Source organism: Nothobranchius furzeri, chromosome 18 (genome assembly GCF_043380555.1).
Source record: "Nothobranchius furzeri strain GRZ-AD chromosome 18, NfurGRZ-RIMD1, whole genome shotgun sequence".
Taxonomy (NCBI): Eukaryota; Metazoa; Chordata; class Actinopteri; order Cyprinodontiformes; family Nothobranchiidae; genus Nothobranchius; species Nothobranchius furzeri.
The window spans coordinates 20,620,428-20,641,650 of record NC_091758.1 but is presented as its reverse complement, the minus strand read 5'-3'; the positions used below and the strand labels follow the sequence as shown (position 1 = coordinate 20,641,650).

The 21,223-nt window shown below is 41.8% G+C and overlaps 1 protein-coding gene across 1 annotated transcript in view; it reads left to right on the top strand.

The window, feature by feature from the left end:
* Positions 1-21,064, top strand: part of smc6 (structural maintenance of chromosomes 6) — a 40,049-nt gene extending 18,985 nt beyond the window's left edge. Inside the window, 12 exon segments of the mRNA XM_070546776.1 lie at positions 3,107-3,202; positions 3,321-3,467; positions 3,562-3,650; positions 3,728-3,889; positions 3,978-4,176; positions 5,017-5,162; positions 7,390-7,515; positions 7,598-7,703; positions 15,995-16,147; positions 20,388-20,485; positions 20,563-20,646; positions 20,989-21,064. Of these exon segments, the coding sequence (XP_070402877.1) occupies positions 3,107-3,202; positions 3,321-3,467; positions 3,562-3,650; positions 3,728-3,889; positions 3,978-4,176; positions 5,017-5,162; positions 7,390-7,515; positions 7,598-7,703; positions 15,995-16,147; positions 20,388-20,485; positions 20,563-20,646; positions 20,989-21,064 (1,482 nt within the window).
* The last annotated feature ends 159 nt before the right edge of the window (positions 21,065-21,223 follow it).

Here is a 21,223-nt window from a genome sequence, read left to right as displayed (position 1 = left end):
AGTATCTCGGGGTCTTGTTCACGAGTGAGGGTAGGAGGGATCGGGAGATCGACAGGCGGATTGGTTCGGCGTCGGCAGTGATGCGGACGCTGAGCCGATCTGTCGTGGTGAAGAGGGAGCTGAGCCAGAAAGCCAGGCTCTCGATTTACCGGTCGATCTACGTCCCAATACTCACCTATGGACCTTTGGGTAATGACCAAAAGAACGAGATCGCGGATTCAAGTGGCCGAAATGAGTTTCCTCCGTAGGGTGGCCGGGCTCAGCCTTAGAGACAGGGTGAGGAGCTTGGACATTCGGGAGGGACTCGGAGTAGAACTGCTGCTCCTCCGGATCGAAAGGAGTCAGTTGAGGTGGTTTGGGCATCTGATCAGGATGCCTCCTGGACGCCTTCCTGGGGAGGTGTTTTGGGCATGTCCTGCCGGCAGGAGGCCCCCCGGGTCGACCCAGGACACGTTGGAGAGGTTACATCTCCAATCTGGTCTGGGAACGCCTTGGGGTCCTGCCGGAGGAGCTGGTGGAGGTGGCCGGGGAGAGGACGGTCTGGAGCTCCCTAGTTGGGATGCTGCCCCCGCGACCCGGACCCGGATAAGTGGAGGAAGATGACGACGACAATAAAATGTTTCTGATCAGTAAACACATTTCAACACCAGACAAAGATGACCTGAGTGAAATGGTCATCCGAGCCAACCTGGGCCTATGCCCGCAGCAACTTCTCAAGTGTTTGTGAAGTCTGTCACATTTCACTGTGGAGAAGTTTCCTACTTTTCTTTGTAATACTTTAGACGCTTTAAAGGTTTCTTCAACATCAACAGCCTGTTTAAGGTCAAAGGTCATACACTGTCCTTCGGGATGTTCTAGGCCATATATAGAGATATGTAGTACAAATTCCAACACATATCTGATGTTTTTGAAAGCGACTGCAGTCTGAACGGTCATGTCTCATTAAATCCGTCTCCTACGTCACCGCGGAGGTGAGCGTCGTGTGTGGATGTTCCTGAGGAGAAGCGCTGACAGGAGGGTTCAGAAGTCTGGCTGGACATCCTGTTTCAAGTTTTGGAATTAAAAATACAGATGAGTACGAGTGGGAGGTGGTTTGTCCTCCGTGAGAGGGGGATTCTCCGTGAATGAATGAATACCGGAACATTTTCGGAAGACGGCGGGAACAAGAAGTAAAATATCTTTTTGTACGTTCTTGCTGTGTTTGTTTTCAAATTCCATTTTTGGTTCTTTTTTAAACACAGATAAGGCTTTTCTTTACCTTGCTGACGTTTCGTTTGCGGCTGCAAAACATCCTCAGAGCTGACGCTGATGGTGGCGTCACTTCCTACTCCATTTATCCGCGGGCAGCAGAGGACGTTGTCACCCTCTGCTGCCCGCTCTCCCCTCTCCGATGATGCAGTCCCATGCACGATCCAGTAAACTCCATCGTCTCAGTTCATGGTCCCACATCCACATCTCCTTATCTCTATAGCTTCCTTTATCCATCTTTTGTGCTTCTGTTGTTCGGTGTTTATGATCCTTGTGTTGTCCCAGTCCATTATATGGTTTTCTCTTGTGCAGTGATCTGTTACAGCAGACTTCTTTATTGTACTTTCTGCTTCTTGTTTTGCTGCTCTTGTGTGTCTTCGACTTGTTTTTTCTCGCACTCCTTTCTATGTTCTATTGTTCGTGTGTTGAGGTGGCGTCCGGTTTCTCCTATGTATGTTTTATTGCAGAGTTTGCATGGGATTTTGTAAATGACTCCACATTTAAGTCCAGCTGGTATCTTGTCTTTTGGGTCTACTCTGTTTCTAACTGTTGTGTATGGTTTTGTTGGTGTGTTTATGTTGTGTTTTTTCATTGTTGCTCTTACTTTTTCTGTTATGCCTTTGATGTATGGTAGGGTTATCACTGGTTTTGGTTGTTGTCTTTCTGGGTTTCTGGTTCTTTGCTTAGGTTGTTCTTTTCTTTCTGTTGTTGTTTGTTGTTTTCCTTTGTTTATTGCCCATGTTGGGCATCCGCAGGTCTTTAAAGCGTGTTGTATGTGTTGTATGTCTGGGACAACATAAGGATCATAAACACCCAAACAACAGAAATACAAAAGATGGATAAAGGAAGCTACAGAGATAAGGAGACGTGGATGTGGGACCATGAACAGAGATGATGGAGTTTACTTATTGGATCGTGCATGGGACTGCATCGTCGGAGAGGGGAGAGCGGGCAGCAGAGGGCGACAACGTCCTCTGCTGCCCGCGGATAAACGGAGTAGGAAGTGACGCCACCATCAGCATCAGCTCTGAGGATGTTTTGCAGCCGCAAACGAAACGTCAGCAAGGTAAAGAAAAAGCCTTATCTGTGTTTAAAAAAGAAGCAAAAATGGAATAAGAAATAAAATAGTTTACAGTTTTTTAAACTGTTTCCAGCCCAAAACGGAATAATTAACAGGTGTGAAAGTTTCCACTGACAGTTTATCCACAGGATCAGGATTACATCACAACTCGGCTGCTCCTGGTTACAGCTCCACGAGTGTGATTTCTTGTCTTCTGTGCATGCGGGTCACTTTGGGGCCGTGAAACCTTCACACTGGAGACAGTTTAATGTTGCATTTCAGTCTAGTGTGAACAGCCACACAAAAAAAAATTGGATTTACTCAAAAAATCGAAATTGATCATCAAGGCCTGCAGTATAGACATACATAGCCTCGGAGAGCAGAATTTATGGTTCCATGAGATACAGGAAGTGGTCCAGGTCCTTGAGCTGTACAGCAGCTCCAGACCATCACACTACCACCACCGTGTCTGTATGATTTTACTCCAAAAGGAGAGGGACACACACTTTCCAGTTCACAAAATATTTTTCCCAAAAGGTTTAGAATCATGTTTTTGACTTAACTGAGATGAGTCTTCAAGTCATTTTTGGTCAGCAGAGGTTTTTGCCTCTCAATTCTCCCATGGAGGCCATTTTTGTTTTTTACCCTCTTATCTCTTTCTTTTTGTTAAATCATGACCTGTGACCCTAAACGGTGTTTTGGATGATGTTCAGGGTTCTTTTGTTCGTGAATTTTGCAAGACTTGATGTGTTTTTATAAGAGATTATCTAATTTGCAGTATTTTATTTTATGTTTCAGGTAAAAGAGAAGAAGCAGTCCAAATGGCAACTGATGGAGGAAATAGAGAAGGATGAGAATGATAACAAGCATCAGGAGAACCTTAGTCTCTGCCAGGTCAGTAATACGCCATCCTTCAGCCCATCAGACTTTCTTCACCATCTGATCTGAGTCACAGGTTAAATATAAACCTCCCAGCTCACACATTACAACATTCTCACTTTTTTAAACATAGACTAATATTTTACAAGTGGAGAACAAGCTTCAGCTCCTCAAAAAGAGAACTGAAGGTCTAAAAGAGGAGGGGGAGTCTCTTACGGAGGATAGTCTCAGGTTTAAGCAGCAAGCAAAGAGCATCAACAAAGCAGCAAAAGAACAGGAGGTATTCAGAAGGCCGTAAATGCCGTTTTTAACTCTGAAAATAGCTAATAGGTGAGAACTATGTTGTTTTGAGTGACTCATCGTTTCTCTTTCAGCTCGTTTATTTTGGGGCTCTGACCAAGCTCAGACAGTCAGAGCAGGAGCAAAGTCTTCTTCAGCAGGAAATCAACAAGGCGGAAACAAGGTGGGGAGGTGTTTAAAAGGCTACTATTATTGGGCTAATTCATACACTCAGATTAATAATTTTTACCTGTAAATCAGTGGGAACACTGCAGAAACCAAACATGGAAAACCCCAGGTGGCTTTGAGTGATCTGAAGCAGTAGCTAGCACAGCTGGAGAATAAGTGCACACAGCTGAACGAAGACATCCAGAAAAACCATCAGGCACTTTTTAAAGGGAAGGAAGAACGAGACAAGCTGAGGTACAACAAAACATTCCTGCTTTCACATGAACACACCAGCTTTCATGTTGTGGAAGTTTTCACATCAACCTCCTTTTGTTTATGCTAGGATAGAAGAAAAGATGGTCCAGTTTGCGTACGAGTCCAAACTCAGGAGGAAGAACCAGCTGCTTGGGAGTCGATCGAATAGACTGAAGCGTTTTGGAGATTTTGTTAAAGCTTCTGATCTGTTTAGATGTGGTGAAGCTAATTATCTCCAGCTGAATGATGTTAAAACTGAGCTCATCACATCCCTTCTCACTAGAAAGGTGGGTGGGAGCTCTGCTCCTGACCTGGATGTTCTATCACCTTACGAGCAGTCTGTAGTTTGTAGTCTGGAGGTGAGACTCGACTCAGAACAAAAATTTGTTGCTCACATTAACATGGTGGTGAAATCTAGCTTCTTCCACTTGCGATGTTTAGCTAAAATCAAGTACATGTTCTCAAGACAGCAGTTTGAATCAGTATTACATGCTTTTGTTCTGTCGAGGCTTGATTATTGTAATGCACTTTACGCTGGACTGAGTCAAGCAGGCTGAGGCGCGCCTGCTGACATGGACACAGAAAACAGAGCATATCACCCCTGTATCGGCCTCACTTCACTGGCTTCCTGTGGCCTTTGGGGCTAGGTTTAAGATTTTGCTGCACGTTATCCGGACTCCACAGGGTAATGCTCCTCCGTATTTAACTGCGTTATTAAATCCACATTCTCCCTCATGATCTCTGTGCTCAGCTGAGCAGGAGTTGTTAGATGTGCCTTCTCGGTCCTGGCGCCTACTCTCTGGAGTGAGCTGCCACTCGTTATTTGACAATCCCCATCACTACAGGTTTTTAAGAGTCGCCTGAAGTCACATTTTTATCGGATGTTCTTATCTTAATTGCTGGTGATATGACCTTTTTATCTAATTTTTTAATGCTGTTTTTATTAATTTGATTCTTCTTCTGTGGTTTTATTTTATGTTGTGTTCAGTGCCTTGGGCTTCCGCAAGGTTTGTGGAAGGCGCTATATAAATACAATTTGACTGATCTTATTTATTGTGTGTAGTTCCTTCCCTATTATTCTCGCTGGATGTAATGCATAGCTTAAGACCAAAACTATGTTTTAACAGGAATATGTGGCCAAAGCAACTCAGATCAGTCCCGATCGGCAGCACGTCTCCAGCAGCACCAAGAGCATCGATGCAGAAATCACACGCTTGAAGAAGAAGCTCAAGGTGTATGAGAGTGGCCACGGCAAGCAGGAGCAGGTGGTTCGGTGAGGGTTTCTGTAAACAACTCTGACCTTTTAGTGTGCACGTGTCTTTCTACAGAGGATCACAGTGTAGAGAGACAGTTTTATCTACACACTAGTGATGCGCGGATTGACTTCTAACCCGCAGTACCCGTGGGTTATTTGCGGGTCGGGTTGGGTCGGGTCAATAAATTTTTACTTCAGTGCGGTGCTGTTTGGGGCGGGTTTATTAAATATATATATATATATATATATATATATATATATATATATATATATATGTGTGTGTGTGTGTGTGCATACTGAGGATAAAGACATTAAGCAATGCTTAATTTTTTAAAACTCAATATTTAAGACAGTTATTTAAACACGGTCACGTTTTAAAACCTAGCTCCGCGCAGGTAACCTTTGACCTCATGATGTAGGCATGTACAGAAAGTGCCAGTGAAGTGTGCCTAAGCTCCAAGCAGGTGGCAGGCAGCCACGTCAACAAAACGATGGAGGACAATATTTTGGATAAAATTCATTCGGGAGTTTACATTCTTAAAAGAAAGGAGGGACAAACTGCTAAATCGCGTGTTTGGGAAAGGTTCAGTGAGGTAATCAGCGCAGACAAAAACAGCAGCATTTGCTGGACAAAAACAAGGACATAACAGGAAATGCGTTTGTTGACTTTCAAAATGTTTGATAAAAGTTGTAAAATGTTTTCCTATTTTGTTTGCCCAAGCAGGGGCTCTAGGTGCTGTTTCTGTATTGGTTTATTGCACTATTAGTAGGGTAACAAACAAAAATAACCCTTATTTAATAAAATTTTCAACTTTATCTGCCTATTTTATTATTTTTTATTTTAGCCTTTAAAAATGTAAATGTTACTATCATTTTCCAGTGCCAGTTTGGGGGACTGTTTAACGCACCTTTGTCTGAATAAACCAATAACGTGTTTTTAATGAGGCGGGTCGGGGCGGCGCGGGTTGTAAAAGTAGGCCTAGTGATGCGGGGCGGTTTGGTGTGGGTCAGACGTTATCAAATCTGTGGTACCGGCGGGTTGAAAAAAACTAACCCGCGCATCACTACTACCCAGGTCACAGGCTGTGTCTCGTTATTTCAGGTGTGCCAGTATCAACCCCTAAAAGCTGTTTTAAATCAGCTGTTGTTGTGAACTCTTATCATTCTCTGATCGATTTTAAACTCTTCTGTGGCTGGGAGTCACACACACTCAGCATCTATTAACACCAGCCAATGACACAGAATGTGCTAACTGTGTTTATGAATTCAACTGAAAATGGCGACAAGGATGGCAGCTGCGAGTGGCGTTCTGATCTGCTTTATGTGACCTGGTCATAAAAACAAACTGCAGGGGGATCAGAGACAATGAACTCATGTTAGTGTCCTGTGGGGGTAGAGCAGGTCGCCCAGTTTTGCAAGGGTTGCTGGTTTTAATCCAGCTATTTCCTGGGCATTCTACTGTTGTGTTGTTGGACAAAACACTTCTCCTACCCTGGTTATGTGGGTGGTCGGCAAAGGGATTGAGGGATCTGACTGATTGCTATAACCCCCCATAAAGCATAGACATGAGGTAAAATCTGTAGGACTAAAGAAATGAAGATGCAAACAACTCAACAGATGTACTGAAAAACAACGTCAAACACAGCAAGATAATAAAAATAGGTTGAAGCAAGGCTTAAATAAAGAAAGCATAACGGAGGACAGGAAGGGGCAGGAGGGAAAAGGGAGTCGAGGCTACAGGTGTTTAAATACTTCCAGTATTTCTGAGCACAACACTGATCCCAGCAAGCATCCCGTCGCATAGCTGGCCCAACAAACTTCACCTCCTTCCTTATTTATCTCTCTGCCAGATGCATTTTAGGAAATGAGACTGCCTTCAAGCTCAGACTCATTTCTGGGTTAAAGGCAGTGGAGAAGAGATGACAGAGGAATAAGAGAAGCTCCTGGAAAATGATCAGCCAAGTGAAAAAGGAAGTGACTGGAACACACACGTAGAGAAAAACACAGAGGCAGACTGATGTGCATGGGAAGCACAGGACAGCTAAAGCAAAAAGGAACATAAAGGAGATTTAGATGACGTTCAGTTTGTTTAATGAGGCTTCTGCTTCCACTGAGTGGCTTTCCCCCCATATCCTAATCAAATCTGCCTCATGGCCATCCTTAAATCATCTTATTGACCTTGTTTTATATGTCTTAAATCAGAAATGTTTACTTTGTGTCATTTTCTTCCCTCTGACATCATTAGGGAATACGCTGAGGCTCTCTCTCTTTACAAAGAGAAAACCAACCAAGTTAGAGATTTACGGAAGTTCATCGATCGACTCAAAATCATCATGTCGGATCGACAGAACCGATACAAAATAATGAGAAGGTAAATACATTTTAAAATGGCAGTTTGTGAATGAATGAATGTGCTGTAATGCTGTGGTTGTACTGTGCTGTTTCTTCTGTAGGTCCCTCTCAGTCAGATGTAAGTTATACTTCAATAACTTTCTGATAAAGAAGAACTGCTGCGGTTCTATGATTTTTGATCACAGTAACGAGACACTCTCCATCACAGTACGTGTTGTTTTTCTCATCATCGGCATTGTGTCATGTGTATTTTATTGTCTGATTTGAGCCGATCTTCTTCCAATGGGGAATGATTAGTTGATCTATAACTTCAAAAACATGATTTGGATTCTCTCGTTTTCCACACATGATCAAAATGATACATTTAGGTTGAGATATCAACACACACCCCAGTAATATCTGGGTAGGTTGTGCTTTTTGTGGCCACAAACAAACTTCTGGCATAATTGGTTCAAAGTCATAGGTTTCATGGCACAGACCAGAGATTTTTGATTGAGTTGAGATCTGGGCTTTAGGAAAGCCATTCTAGAACCTTAAAGGAGCAATATGTAAGAATAAAAAAAAACACAAAAAGTCTAATGTCTTAACCCACTAACTGCCATTGACGACTAAAGTCGTCTGTTGGGTTATTTTTAAATTCCTTAACCCTTAAACCTGAAATGAATACACACAGAGAGGAGTTAGTTCGTTTTACGCTGTGTTGCCAAACAGCGGAGGGAAGACGTGGCACAAACCCCGCCATACCTTTGCTGCTCTTCCCTGTCCCACAGTAAGTTTTATTGAAAGACAGGACGAAGAAGGCTGGGCCTTCTCGAGTTACAGAGGTAACCGCATTCTAGAGATATCAGCAGGCCTACAGAGGAGCATTTACACAGTCAAAATACTGGAAAGGAAAGAATGTCCTGAGACATTCTTCAAGACTCAAAAGGGAACATTAAATACAGAAAAAACCTATCATCGTCATTCACATTTTTTTTTTACTGTGTGGGCATCAGAACGAGCCCCCGCACCATAAGAACAAACATCCCAGCTCTAAAGTCGATCTTCATCCGCATACGTCACACATCACGTGATCAGAAAGCAGAAAATTCATGTGTTAGGAGATCGTTTTGGGCCGCTGCTGTAAAGAAAGTGAGGCGTGAACCGGAAAAGCTTCTGCCGATCACAATTCGACAACGGATTATAAAAGAACGGATAACCCTCGAAACATGCTGATTCTTTCTGATGTAAGAGGTTTTTGTCTTAGTTTTGGTAGTTTTGATGCTGACATCATCATAGAGCGCAACGTTCTGACTCTTAAAAAAAACTGCGAAAACGCTGGCAGTGAAGGGCTATTCTGCTCAGCAAACGGCTGGCAGTGAATGAGTTAATCATGTTGGAAGGAACATTACATCGACACAGATTTCATTATCAGCCGGCTGACGGGTTGTCGGTTTTTGTCTTTTCAGAATGGTCAAAGAGGGACATAGTCTTTGTTTGCAATCTGTGAGCCTGTGGGGTTGACGAGCCTGTGCAGTGCCAGCATTTGTAATTTGACATCAGAAGGCATAAAGCTCAGAGTTGTTTAAAGAAACAAAGCCAGTAAACAGGAACGGCCCAGAAGTTATTTCTTGTACCCCTAAGAAGCCACTGTATATTTTAGTTGTACTCAAAAACTTTTTTTTCTCCTGGCACTCTGGAGTGAGCAGATGCTTTTCTCTCCTGCCCTTTATCATTCCAAGGCTCTTTGTCCTGTCTCTTCTCAGAGTGAATGTTGGGTATTTTTAAATCCTGAAACTGAACCCTGAAATGAACCCACACAGGAGAGACGTCAGTAGGTTTTTTATGCTGTGAGGAGATGGCGGAGAGCAACCAGCCACAAGCCTGTCCAAGGCCCTTGTCTGATGAACTCTGGCGTGTTCTCTTTCTTCAGCTGGTTTTATTGAAACACAGGCAGACAGAGACAAAGTGTGATCCATCACTGTCCACACTTAACCAATAACGCTGTTTTCTATCTAAGGCGGGACCTTCTAAAAAGGGAGTCTCAAGTTACAGGGGTGGCTGCTAACTTCCCTGTTGCCAAGCAGACCCTTCCCAGCCCCCTACAGATAAACATCAGGCCGCATCCCACAGAGCCAAGAGGGAAGAACTTTGTGGCTTAAGCCTGATTCATGCTTCTCCGTCTGCGTCAGTGCGGAGACACACAACGTCCTTGCGAGCCTGCCGGAGAGCTCCGCGAGGACGGACGGAGTCGAGCTCTCTTTTCTAAACATCCGTCAGTCGAGACGGACAACGCAAGCTTGTGATTGGTCAGGATGCCGCTGTCGTCTACACCGCCGGCATTGCGCCCTCAAAAACATAAAGAGAGCCGAGGATAACTAGCGTCAGACACGGAGAAGCTTGAAGAATACCTCGCGAAAAAACTCTAAAAACATGATCGTTTAATTCCCCTGACTGGAGGAGTGAAAAGATACGCAGCAAGTGTTTTATTTGTGGACGGAAATGACAGGAAACGTGGGTTTAGAGGTGACGAACGCATGAAGAGGTGGAGGAGAATGAGAGACAAATTTCTCTGTGTTAAAAAGTCTCTTATATACAAAAAAACACAATATAAACACACTATCTTGGACCGATACATGACAGGATACCACAGAACAGCGCTACGCCCTCTGTTGTCCTGCCGGGGAATTGCTTTGCAACACTCTCCAGGACACGGAGAAGTATGAGAGCAAAACGCTTCCGTCAATCCGTGCGTGTCTGTCCCTTGTGGAGCTGACGGAGAAGCATGAACCAGGCTTTACTTCTACTTCACAACATATGATTAACATGTGATTACTTAAAAAGGAACATTTAAGACAGTGATACATTAAAAATCTCCAACAGTGAATCTTTGGATTCTTTCTGGATTCAAAATAAAAAATGAATAAATAAATAAATAAAAATGAATCTGGTTAACTGGTCTCTAAACGCAATTAATAACATTTTTACAACATTCCGAACAGAGAAGGGAGCTCCCACACACCCGGACGGAACGCACTTGGTTTTTCGCTACATTCTGTGGAAGATTCAAGAGACGTATAGATTTCTAGATTTATGATTACTGGGTTTCAGCTGATTAAAGTGAGCAGTTATCTGGTGTATCGGAAATGTATGGAGCTGTCTGGGACAATTGAAAAAATCCCTGAACTACAGGAAGGATACTGCTGTGCTTTAGGCACTCAGACTCAGAAATGACTTGAGATGAATCACAATAGGGTTGGAGAGATTCACCAATCTGAACCGGTGGTTTGTTCATGATGTTAGCGGTAGCTTCAGTGGGCATTGGTTACCACTGACGGGCATATTGCAGTGTATCTTTCCATGCATGTTTCTCGTCGGTAAAATCCATTGTTACATCGATTACTTCTTAGTTTACCTGCTGTCTTAATTTTTTTGAGACGCACTGAACGCCTCATCTCATGCAAGCAGGGATAAATCTTTTCAAATAGTTTTGGCTCAGGGTTTCACCGTATTGTTAATGTATCGTATCTCTGGCAGCGTATCGAGATACAAATCGAATCGGCCTCAGCGGTGGAGATTCACATCCCTAAATCACAAGCTGGGCAAGCTGTGTAGCCATCCGATGGCAATTCCTCATCTCGCACTCAGGATGAATGCCATAATGAAGAATACTACTTCATGGCATAGAGGAAGCTAAACCCCATTATTTGGGTGATTGGATACCCCTGAAACCAGTAAAGACTGAAAGTCGAAGAGAAAACATTATCTCTGGCCTGCTCCAAAACAATAAATTGTGTTTTGAATCTGACTCTGCTCAGCCTTGGCTGAAGAACTCAAAACTTGAATACAGAGGGTTGCTCTGTCCCCCCCCCCCCAATCTATTCCTGACGTGGAACTGTGGATCTGGGTGTAAGGTCATGGAGCCATGAAGGATTCATTGCTCACTTTGCTTATCCTTATGTCTCAGTCACCATCTCCGCAAGCGAGGGAGGAAGTGCGCACTGGATGCTGCAGACTCTCTCATGGTTCAACGGGGTGTTCCATCCCCTCCTGCCCTCGTCCTGTGGATTTATGTTCATGACTGTGCAATTTATGTTGCCTATCAACGTTTTTCCTGAACCTCCATTGCTGCCCATCATTGGTTTTTCTTCTCTTTCTAGTTTGACTCCTGTACAAGTGGTAGTGCCATAAAGATTGCCTGCCCACAGTTCAGCCTGATTCTTTTATGCTGTGTCCTGTTATGTTGTTGTATGTCAAATCTTGGATGGGTTGTTCTGAAATTGTAATCTCGTTGTTTTGGGATGCTGGTTCAATGACAATGAACTTCTATTCTAATTTCTTCTATTCTTTTGACCTAACAGTGCTAACAGGGAATTAGAACATAGTCGGCTCTAAAAATCTCATAAGCGACTTTTTAATTTAACAACAACTCAACATTACAGTGAAATGTACAGTACAGGCCAAAAGTTTGGACACATCTGTCTCATTCAATGTGTTTTCTTTATTTTCATGACCATTTACTTTGGTAGATTCTCACTGAAGGCATCAAAAGTATGAATGAGCACATGTGGAGTTATGTACTTAACCACAAAAGGTAAAATAACTGAAAACATGTTTTGTATTCTATTTACTTAAATATAGCCACCCTTTGCTCTGATTACTGCTTTGCACACTGTTTGCAATCTCTTGATGAGCTTCAAGAGGTAGTCACCTGAAATGGTTTTCCAACAGTCTTGAAGAAGTTCCCAGAGGTGTTTAGTACTTGTTGGCCTCTTTTTAAATGGTCATGGTCATGAAAATAAAGAAAACACATTGAATGAGAAGGTGTATCCAAACGTTTGGCCTTTACTGTATGTGCGAAGTGAATAATGAGTCAATCATGGCGTTTTACTCCTTTAATGAGTTAATGAGAACTATAACAGCAAGACAGCAAACAACCACAATTCCCCTACCATTGTAATAAGTGTACTAAGTGCTCCTTATCGTAAAACACCCAAGACTGCTTACACCAGATAAGACAATGTATTGTCTACTTTTCACCCTTACCGTGTATGACTCGTCTTTGCTTTTCATGTAGAATCTTCTGGCGCTAATACGTAACTGGCAACAGCCATGAAACTCACTGAATGGGAGCGAGAGAGTAACTTTTTGTTTATAAAAATGGACTGCAATACCCTAATTTAACCACAGGATGTCATTCTTACTTCATTCTTACATATTGTACTTTTAATGTTAGTCTAAAAGACAAGTGTATCGCCCACATGAACAGATGCAGGTTTCAGTCTCCTTCGAAGGTGCTTCTTCTTTCTTTCTTGGTCCTCCCAGTCCATGAGGATGTAGAACTGGCTTCACAGTGGACAGTAGGGTTGGGCATCAAGCATTGATTGGAATTGGTTCCAACTGTTTGTTTTTCCCGGAATTGTTCAGTTTTTTTTTTCAATTCCTAGTTTCGATTCCTAGAATGCTGACCGGAAGAGGAATTCGCGGCCAATCTCCGTGAAAAATAAACGTGATCTGCAAATTGTGATCAACGCTTTTCAGAGCTGATCACACCAGCTGTCTGTGTGCAGCACCGAGTCCCCCCTCCCCCCACCCAGATATAAACAAACGCGTCTGCCGAACTTTTACTCCGGGATGTAAACTTTAACTCCTGTAGTGTTGAGGAAACTTGTTAAAATACGTCAACACGGTGGATTTAATAGATGCTTCAAGAACAAACTCTGGACGGTGTGAGGTGAGTTTGTCTCACTGCAGAAATAAAAACACACACGGAGCGTCAGCAGTCAGACGCAGCCGCTCACCAACACTCGTGTGTGTGTGTGTGTGTGTGTGTGTGTGTGTGTGTGCGCGTGTGTGTGTGTGTGTGTGTGTGTGTGTGTGTGTGTGTGAGCATCAGAGGGCTGAACAATAACCTGTAGAATAATTAGTCATCATGCTAGAGCAGCTTCTCTGGTGGACCACACCAGCTTCTGCCACAGTAATAATAATAAATCACACACAAAGCTGTAAACATTTTAATTTCCTTTCCTGTAGAGAGTTTTAATGTTTAAAATCTGTTAGATTGTTACTGACAGCAGCTACATTTAAGTTTCACTTCCTGTTCTGACTGAATGCTGCTGCAGCATGGAGGTGTAGTTCTCAGTCATCCTCGACATGATCATCCTGAGAGTGTTAGCTGAAAACAGCTGGACGTTTCTGGATATGTTGGAGACATTTAGCCTCTCATCCCAGAGGCTTCTTCCAGACTTTGGTTGTGGTCAGAAACAAACACACTGGTTGTGCTGCAAGTCTTTTTCTTTGTTTCTCCAAAACATGTTTTTGTCTAAGTGAAGGTGATGTTGTTGTTCATAGAATTAAAATTCATGTTAAAGTTCAGATTATTTCATCAAGTAGGACTTGTGGTTAGCTGGCTCAAGTAAAGCATGTCATGCCTTGAAAGAATCGGAATCGGGAATCGATAAGAACCGGAATCGAAACAAGGAATAGGAATCGGAATCGTTAAAAATGAAACGATGCCCAACCCTAGGACAGCGACACTGATTTGAGCCTGGCTGATTCCTGGGTTGTTCTTCAACTGTCACGGTCCGTGGTGAGCCTCCTGCATGTAACCTGTTTTCTCTGAGTATTGTTTCAGGTGGGCATGTCTGAGAGCCACCAGCTGCAGCTGATCTCATCATCAAGGCCCAGGGGATTTAAGGAGCAGTGTGACACTTCACCACGCCGGATGATTGCTCAGTTTTGGGTAGCTCTAGCCTCTGACTTGTTTTTGATTTTGTGTTTCTCTAGTTCTAGTCTGTGTACCAGATCTTGTATATTAATTCCTGGATTTCCTGTCGACCAAAAAAGACCCTGACTACTACGCTCTGCTCCAGGTTCCACTCCACACTCCACTATCTCCATACCAGCTCGGATTCCTGTACTTCAGATCACGCTGTCTCCTCCCCTGGCCGCCCGCTCTCAGCCGCTCACCTGCCCTCGCCAAGCCTCCGCTCCTACCTCCTCTCTGGTTCAACAGTTCCTTCTCCTCCTGGAGCCTTCCTGCTCACCCGGACCTGACCTAGCCCTTCCTGAGGCCCTCACCACTATCTGCTATCAGTAAGCTCCACTCCTAAGATTATCCTCCGTCCTTCCCTCCATATACTCGCTCTGTCTCCCTCCTCAGAATCCTCTCCTGGAGTCTTGCTGCCAGCCTGCACGTCATCTGTTCCCGTTCCTCTCATTAAATAATAAAGAACGTTTTACTTACTTGCCGGTTCTTGTGATGATTCTGCATGTCGTGGGTCAGGAAACTCTCACCCAACATGACATCAACATCCTAACCTGTTTAATTTCAGATGAAGGTGACAGATGAATCTTGAAACAATCAAACAAGTGCTGTCAGACAAGTAATTATTTGCAGTGGGAAAGAAAAGCTACCATCCGCAGTCAATTATTTTTACTAACTGAAAATTAATAAGGTATGGCCTTGTCGAGATATGACACTGTATAACTTTTTGTGGATGAGAGAAAATCCTTAATACTTTGTGACTTGTGCAACCAATTTTTGTTTTTATAATCACTGACTGTCATGACTTGTGGAAGGCGTCTAACCCAAGACATGCAGAATCAACACGGGAGTCAGGAGGTAGGAAATTAAAGTCTTTATTAGCAAAAACTGAAACCAAAGGAGAACTGGAAGTCCAGTGATTGAAGCCGTGAGGTGGTGTTCAGAGTCCTAGTTCAGAGAGCTGTGGGGGAAGTGGTGGGCCGAGGTGAACGAGTGCGGAGACTCAGCCGGGCGGGAGGTGAGGAAGCGGAGAGGGGAGATACAGGAGCCGTGGAGGAGGATGGGACGTAGTATGAAGATCCGTGGTTCGTAGCAGAGTAGGTGAAGGTAGTGGTGATAATCCTAGACGGGACAAACAGACGGGGGTTCAGGAGCAAGTTCAAAGTCGGAATCCAAAAACAGTCCAAGGTCAAAATCCAATAATCCAAAATACGAGAGAGCAAAACTACTAGGATTCAAACGAGTACGAGTAGCGGCGTTACCAAAAACTGGAGTAATCATCCGGCTTAGAGTGGTGTCTCCATCCTCCTTTCAAACCCGAGCTCCTAATGATTTATTCGGCACAGCTGGTACCCCTCCGCTCCTCACCTGTGGAACACAGAACCTCAAAGGTGGTTAATTGAGGAGGAGCACTCACCTCGGCACGAGAATCATGACACTGACCTTTTATGTTCTACAGTCATTCCACCCTTGAATGATGACTAAAAACCCAAATCTATGACATTCATTCTCAGGATGAGTGTATTCATACCCATCATGGTAACCGTACAATCATTACAGCCTTCTGTGTCTAATTATTAAATGTGAAATAACAGTATTTTATTTTTTTCTCGAGTCTCTTTTTCTTTAATGATGCTTACTTTAATTCAGATACATCACTGAGATGCCCCCCCGTGAAGATTTTAGGTTGTTTTTACAAAATCCCCTATAACCCATCAGTACGAGTTACATGCAAACCTGTTCTGACCCAAAGGTAAAGCCTCTGGGCCGACACAAAGATGGTGTGAATGACATGAGGTCACTATCTGGCGGTGAGCGCACCTTTTCCATGGTGTGCTTCATGCTCTCCCTTTGGGAGATCATTGAGTCGCCTTTCAGGTGCCTCGATGAGTTCGACGTCTACATGGTGAGTGCACAATGAAAACAACCTTGTGACCAATTTACAAAATGCCAGCTCATTTAAATACATACAAGTACATATATTAAGTAAGTACATATTCTTAAACAATCATCAAAGATGTATTTATGTCAGTAATTTAATTCTTTGACTTTTGAACATAGCAGCTGACAGCAGGGGCGCCTCCAGAAAATTTTGACAGGGTGGGCAGATGGGGCCAAATACATTTTTGGGGTGGCACACCAAATTGGTCCTTGTCGTAACTCTGGGAGAATTTAGCCTGTGGCGATGTGCTGCTTTGCACCTTTATTCGTTTTAATAAAATAACAGTACGTATCCAAAACATTTAACTTAAATTTTACAAACACAAACATTTCAGAAAAATACATTTCAGTTATTTAACATGTTATCTCAAATTTTATTTAAAAATGCATTTTTTAGGTTAATTCACTTGTGTTGCTGTGTTCACAAAAAAATAAAACTAAGGCAATAAAAAAAATTTTAAAATGGTGAGCAACAGAAACATGTCTTTTTTTAATTCTGATTATTTCTTTACTCATTAATTGTAATATTTTATTTTGTTTTACAATTATGTCTTGAATAAACTTGATCCATATATGTTTTGGCTGAACATTAATATGATTTGCTAATACTGGCTTTTCCTGGGGGGGGCAACAATTTCCTAGGGGTGGCCTTGGCTGACAGCTAATGAAAGTCCCAAATTGAATATGTCAGATAATTTCAATTATATGAAAAAGTTTAATAAATGTCACTCATGGTGTCACATTCTTAGCTAAATTCTTAATTTTTAATGGCCTGTCTGGTTCAGTAGGCCACACAATCATATAGAACACTTCAGATTTGATGGCTGTCCAGAAAACAGTCTTGGACACTGTATTCAATCAAGCAGGATAAGCCCTGTAAAATGGGCATTTTCACTACTTGATGCGGCTCTTCTCGATTTTGCTCAACATGTGTGTGATTCCACAAGATAATAGGACAACATCACTGCAAAGTCTAATTAAAAGAAAAATAGTTTTTCATTAAGTGGACCGACACACCTGTAACCACTGAAGAAGGTGGCTGCATAGCCTTAAGACTGTGTGTTGAGAGTTTTATTTTCCTGTTTAATAAATTTGAATGAATGAATGAAATTATGATATTCTGACAGAATAAATGCTTTTATTTTTATCAATGTTACTGTGGACGATTTTCGGTGCTAATCAGTGACATCACACTGCCAAAGTAGTCGTGATATGCTAAGTCTGTACAAAATCCTGAAAGGGCTGAATTTGAATGGAGACATTTAACAGCTGGGAGGAATGGGACATCGTATCTCCCGGTCATTTTCTCCGTCCCAGAATTTACCCTGACGTTCTGGCAATGGAAACACACCTAGTGACTCCACCCCTTAGCCAATCAGTGACTGACAGTCTCTGATGTCACGTTTTTGACCCAGCTCGGTACGCTCTGATTCACATCATAGCAGGTAGTAAAAAAGGGGAGGCAAACTAGTACCTTTACAAATGAAAATGGCTTGAAACCGCTCAGAAACGAGTCACACAGAGTAGGTACCGATTAAAAAAAGGCCCATAAGAAGTTACTGTTAAACCGTCACTGTTGGTGACAAATTTGTAAATGGGAATTTAAGAGTATCTTAATATGCTGACAAAGGTTTTCAGGGCCTCGCCCTCAAGTTGTTTGAGTACTATACATTACACAATACATGTTTCAAAACTTTGCAAGGTAAAAGTTCTCTTAAAGATGTGGTGAACTAAAATCTAATTTGAATGATTATTTCTGATTGAAATCAGCCACTCTGACTTTTTCATGCAGGCTAAACATGAAAATAGTCTCCTACACAGGGACGAAATTTTGATTTCAGAAGTGGGGGGGACACAGCAGGCTTGTGCGGATTTGGGGTGGGGGGTGTTATGTAAAGACCCCTTGACACGTCATGTGCCCATCTCAATAATTTTTCCATCCTCTCTCTCTCTCTCTCTCTCTCTCTCTCTCTCTCTCTCTCTCTCTCTCTCTCTCTCTCTCTCTCTATATATATATATATATATATATATATATATCAAAGTTAAAAAATGTACAACTCTATTATTATTTTTATTTATTATCATTATTGAAGTGCAGTTTTGGCTGTTGACAATGGACAGGCTATTGTATTTATTGTTTTTGGTCTTTTTTTATTGTTTTTGGTGCAACATTTTCTAACAGGGAGTGAGATTCCTTTTTTATTTAATTTTTGTTTGTTATTTTTATTCATTTAGAAGTTCTGGTTCTGGACATTTCAATGTTAAATGAAGGTTTATTTGTTGCATTTTAAAGGGTGTACTTGCATTATTATGATATATTAACATTATATTAGTGGTTATTTTGGTCTAGATAATGTTGACAATATCGTTTATCATCAACAATTTGTTGGACAAAATATCGTCCAGCAAAATTTGTTACTTTCCCAGGCCTAGTCAAAAGTATAAAAATTATTTATACATAAACGGTCCCTCCTGAGATCTGGCCGTTTGTTCATTTGCTGTGTTAGAGGACATGCTGAACTAATGTTTTACACATGATCATCACCCTAACATTTGAGTGTATAAAAACATATTAAATGTTTTTTTTCCCTTAAAAGTGTTTAAACAGTTGTTGCATTTCAACACACACAAAAATAAATGGAAAAAATAAGATAAATCTAATGAAAAGTGTACATCTTTGACATTAAGCTTAAAAAATCTGTTGACGATGATGATACTGTTCATTTTTCAGAGCTTTTTAATGTGAACATATACATTGCAATAGATAAGTTTACAATAAAGTTAAATGATAAAAGTTTTGAAGTTACACTTCTACTACTACTACTACTACTACTACTAGTAATAATAATTATGATGATAATAGTAATAATAATAAAAAAAATAATTATAATAATACGAATAAATTGTGTCTGAGGAGTCAGTTATGTGGAGGAGATGAGTTTGTAAAAGTTAGTTTTGAGTATGTGTGTGAAGGAGGAGGTTAGTCTGAGCTTAATGCAGGGGTGTCACATGTTCCAACTTACGTTTTGACTTTGAAAGAAGTCTCTTATATCCACTTTTTGTTTTCTTGACATGCTGCCTCCTGGCTGTGCCTAACTACCAAAGACTCACAAATGAACACTTATTCAAATGTTATGTAATGAAAGCTGAGCTGAGCTCTGATATTACACAGCGTCTAGTTGACGATGTGACTCAGTACCGGTGTTCCCTAGCGGCTCCAAACTAGCAAAACAACGTGAGCACGTTCTGACTGTTTACAACTTGAGTGACAGCAGCAACAGCCAATAATACGTTAGCAAGTATTAGCAGAGCCAATAGATTAGCTTTTGGGCGGGTCTAATAGTAAACCGGTTTCCGTTTCGGTCCTAGTGCTCAACCAATCCATTTAATGGAGCGTAACATTGTTTTTGGACGGAAAAAAGTGCAGGGGACCAAAACTGCCTTTTGAAAAAGTGGGGGGGACATGTCCCACCCGTCCCCCCCCAAAATTACGTCCCAGCTCCTACACCTATCTCCTGCATTAGCTTCTGATAGAAAATAGATGATGAAACTCTAAGATTTGAAAATTCTGACATATCTACGTCACACTGTCACTTAACGTTCATGGACTCACTCATCTTGACTCACGACGGAGAAGGCTGTTGTTGGTTTAACATCCTGGAAACAGAAGTGGGAGTCTCGGCTAGTAGAAGCTAACAATTAGCAATGGCAACTTCACACACAGCAGAAGGTCCTCCAGGCTTGTGTTGTGGAGATAAAACATCGATACTGCATGTCAATGGTAGAGTTGCTTTGCTTTTATCCAATTCAGGGCAAGGTGTCCAAATATCAGGAAATATGTCTGAAGCTAAGCCGTGATGTCGGCAACTTTTAGTTCCAAGAAATGGTGCGCGGATATATCTTTCACCCCAAGAACGACTCACAAGGTATTCATTCCTACTAGAGACCACTACAGATGTACTGATAAAACGAGTGATTCTATGCAAAGTTTTATAAATGAAGCCCCGGATGTCACTCTGCTTGATTCTCTAGCAAACCCTCCTGGCATAAGCTTGTTGAGAATCCGAGGTTTCATTAGGATAGAGACAGAGCTGAAGACTTAGATAGAAAATAGCCTTTGAAATGTCCGCAACGATGAACCGTCAATTTGATGAAATTCTGATTTATTGAGATAACCTTTGAATGCGGCTTTCCATTTTCTGCAGGACATGCACAATCGAAGAATCCGTCTGGATCTCCTACTGGAGCCGTCAGAGCGGCAGCACCTTCGCCAGTTCATCTTCATCATTCCTGCAAACATCGGGTAAGTCCCTATGTGAAAGTTTGCTTTGCTTTTATATTATTCAATTTATCACAAAGACAAATCTCTTTATCTTTCAGTAATCCACCAAAAACAGATCTCATCAAAATCCACCAGCTCCATAATCCTCAAGCCAAAGACAGTCGCACGTGAGATGAAAATAAGTGAAAGCAGCACCATCAATGATATCCAAACGCTCATCAATGCAATAATCTGTATTATTGAAATTGTTAGTTTATGTGACTCATCTTTTTTTACAAGGAAATCTGCTTTATTTCTGCAAACAGCCAGAGTTTGATGTATTATTGGTTAGATTTTAGATAATTTTTTAAACGTTAGATGTGTGAAACCATTAACCTTCAGTGTTTATTTATAGCATTCTGTTTATTAATTTGTACTGCAGTTTTTCAATAGCAGTCTTTGCATTTTACATCTTTATGAACAATCTGAGAGAAAGTGAATCATACACATCAAGATATTATGTTTGTGTTGCTTTTTCCTGGTAGTTTAAAGCAGGATGTCCAAAGTGTGGCCCAGGGGCCATTCGGGGCCCTGTACTACAGTGATAGAAAATTGGCCTAATGGCTCAGGCTGTTTGTAGTCTTATTTTAAAATGTACAAAATGTTGGTCTTCATCATTCCAGTTGTTCTTTCCACAACACAGATTTACAATTCAATAATTTTGCGATTTTAACAAAATCAAATTTTTATGGCATCTGAGTGCGTACTTCTTGGCAAGTT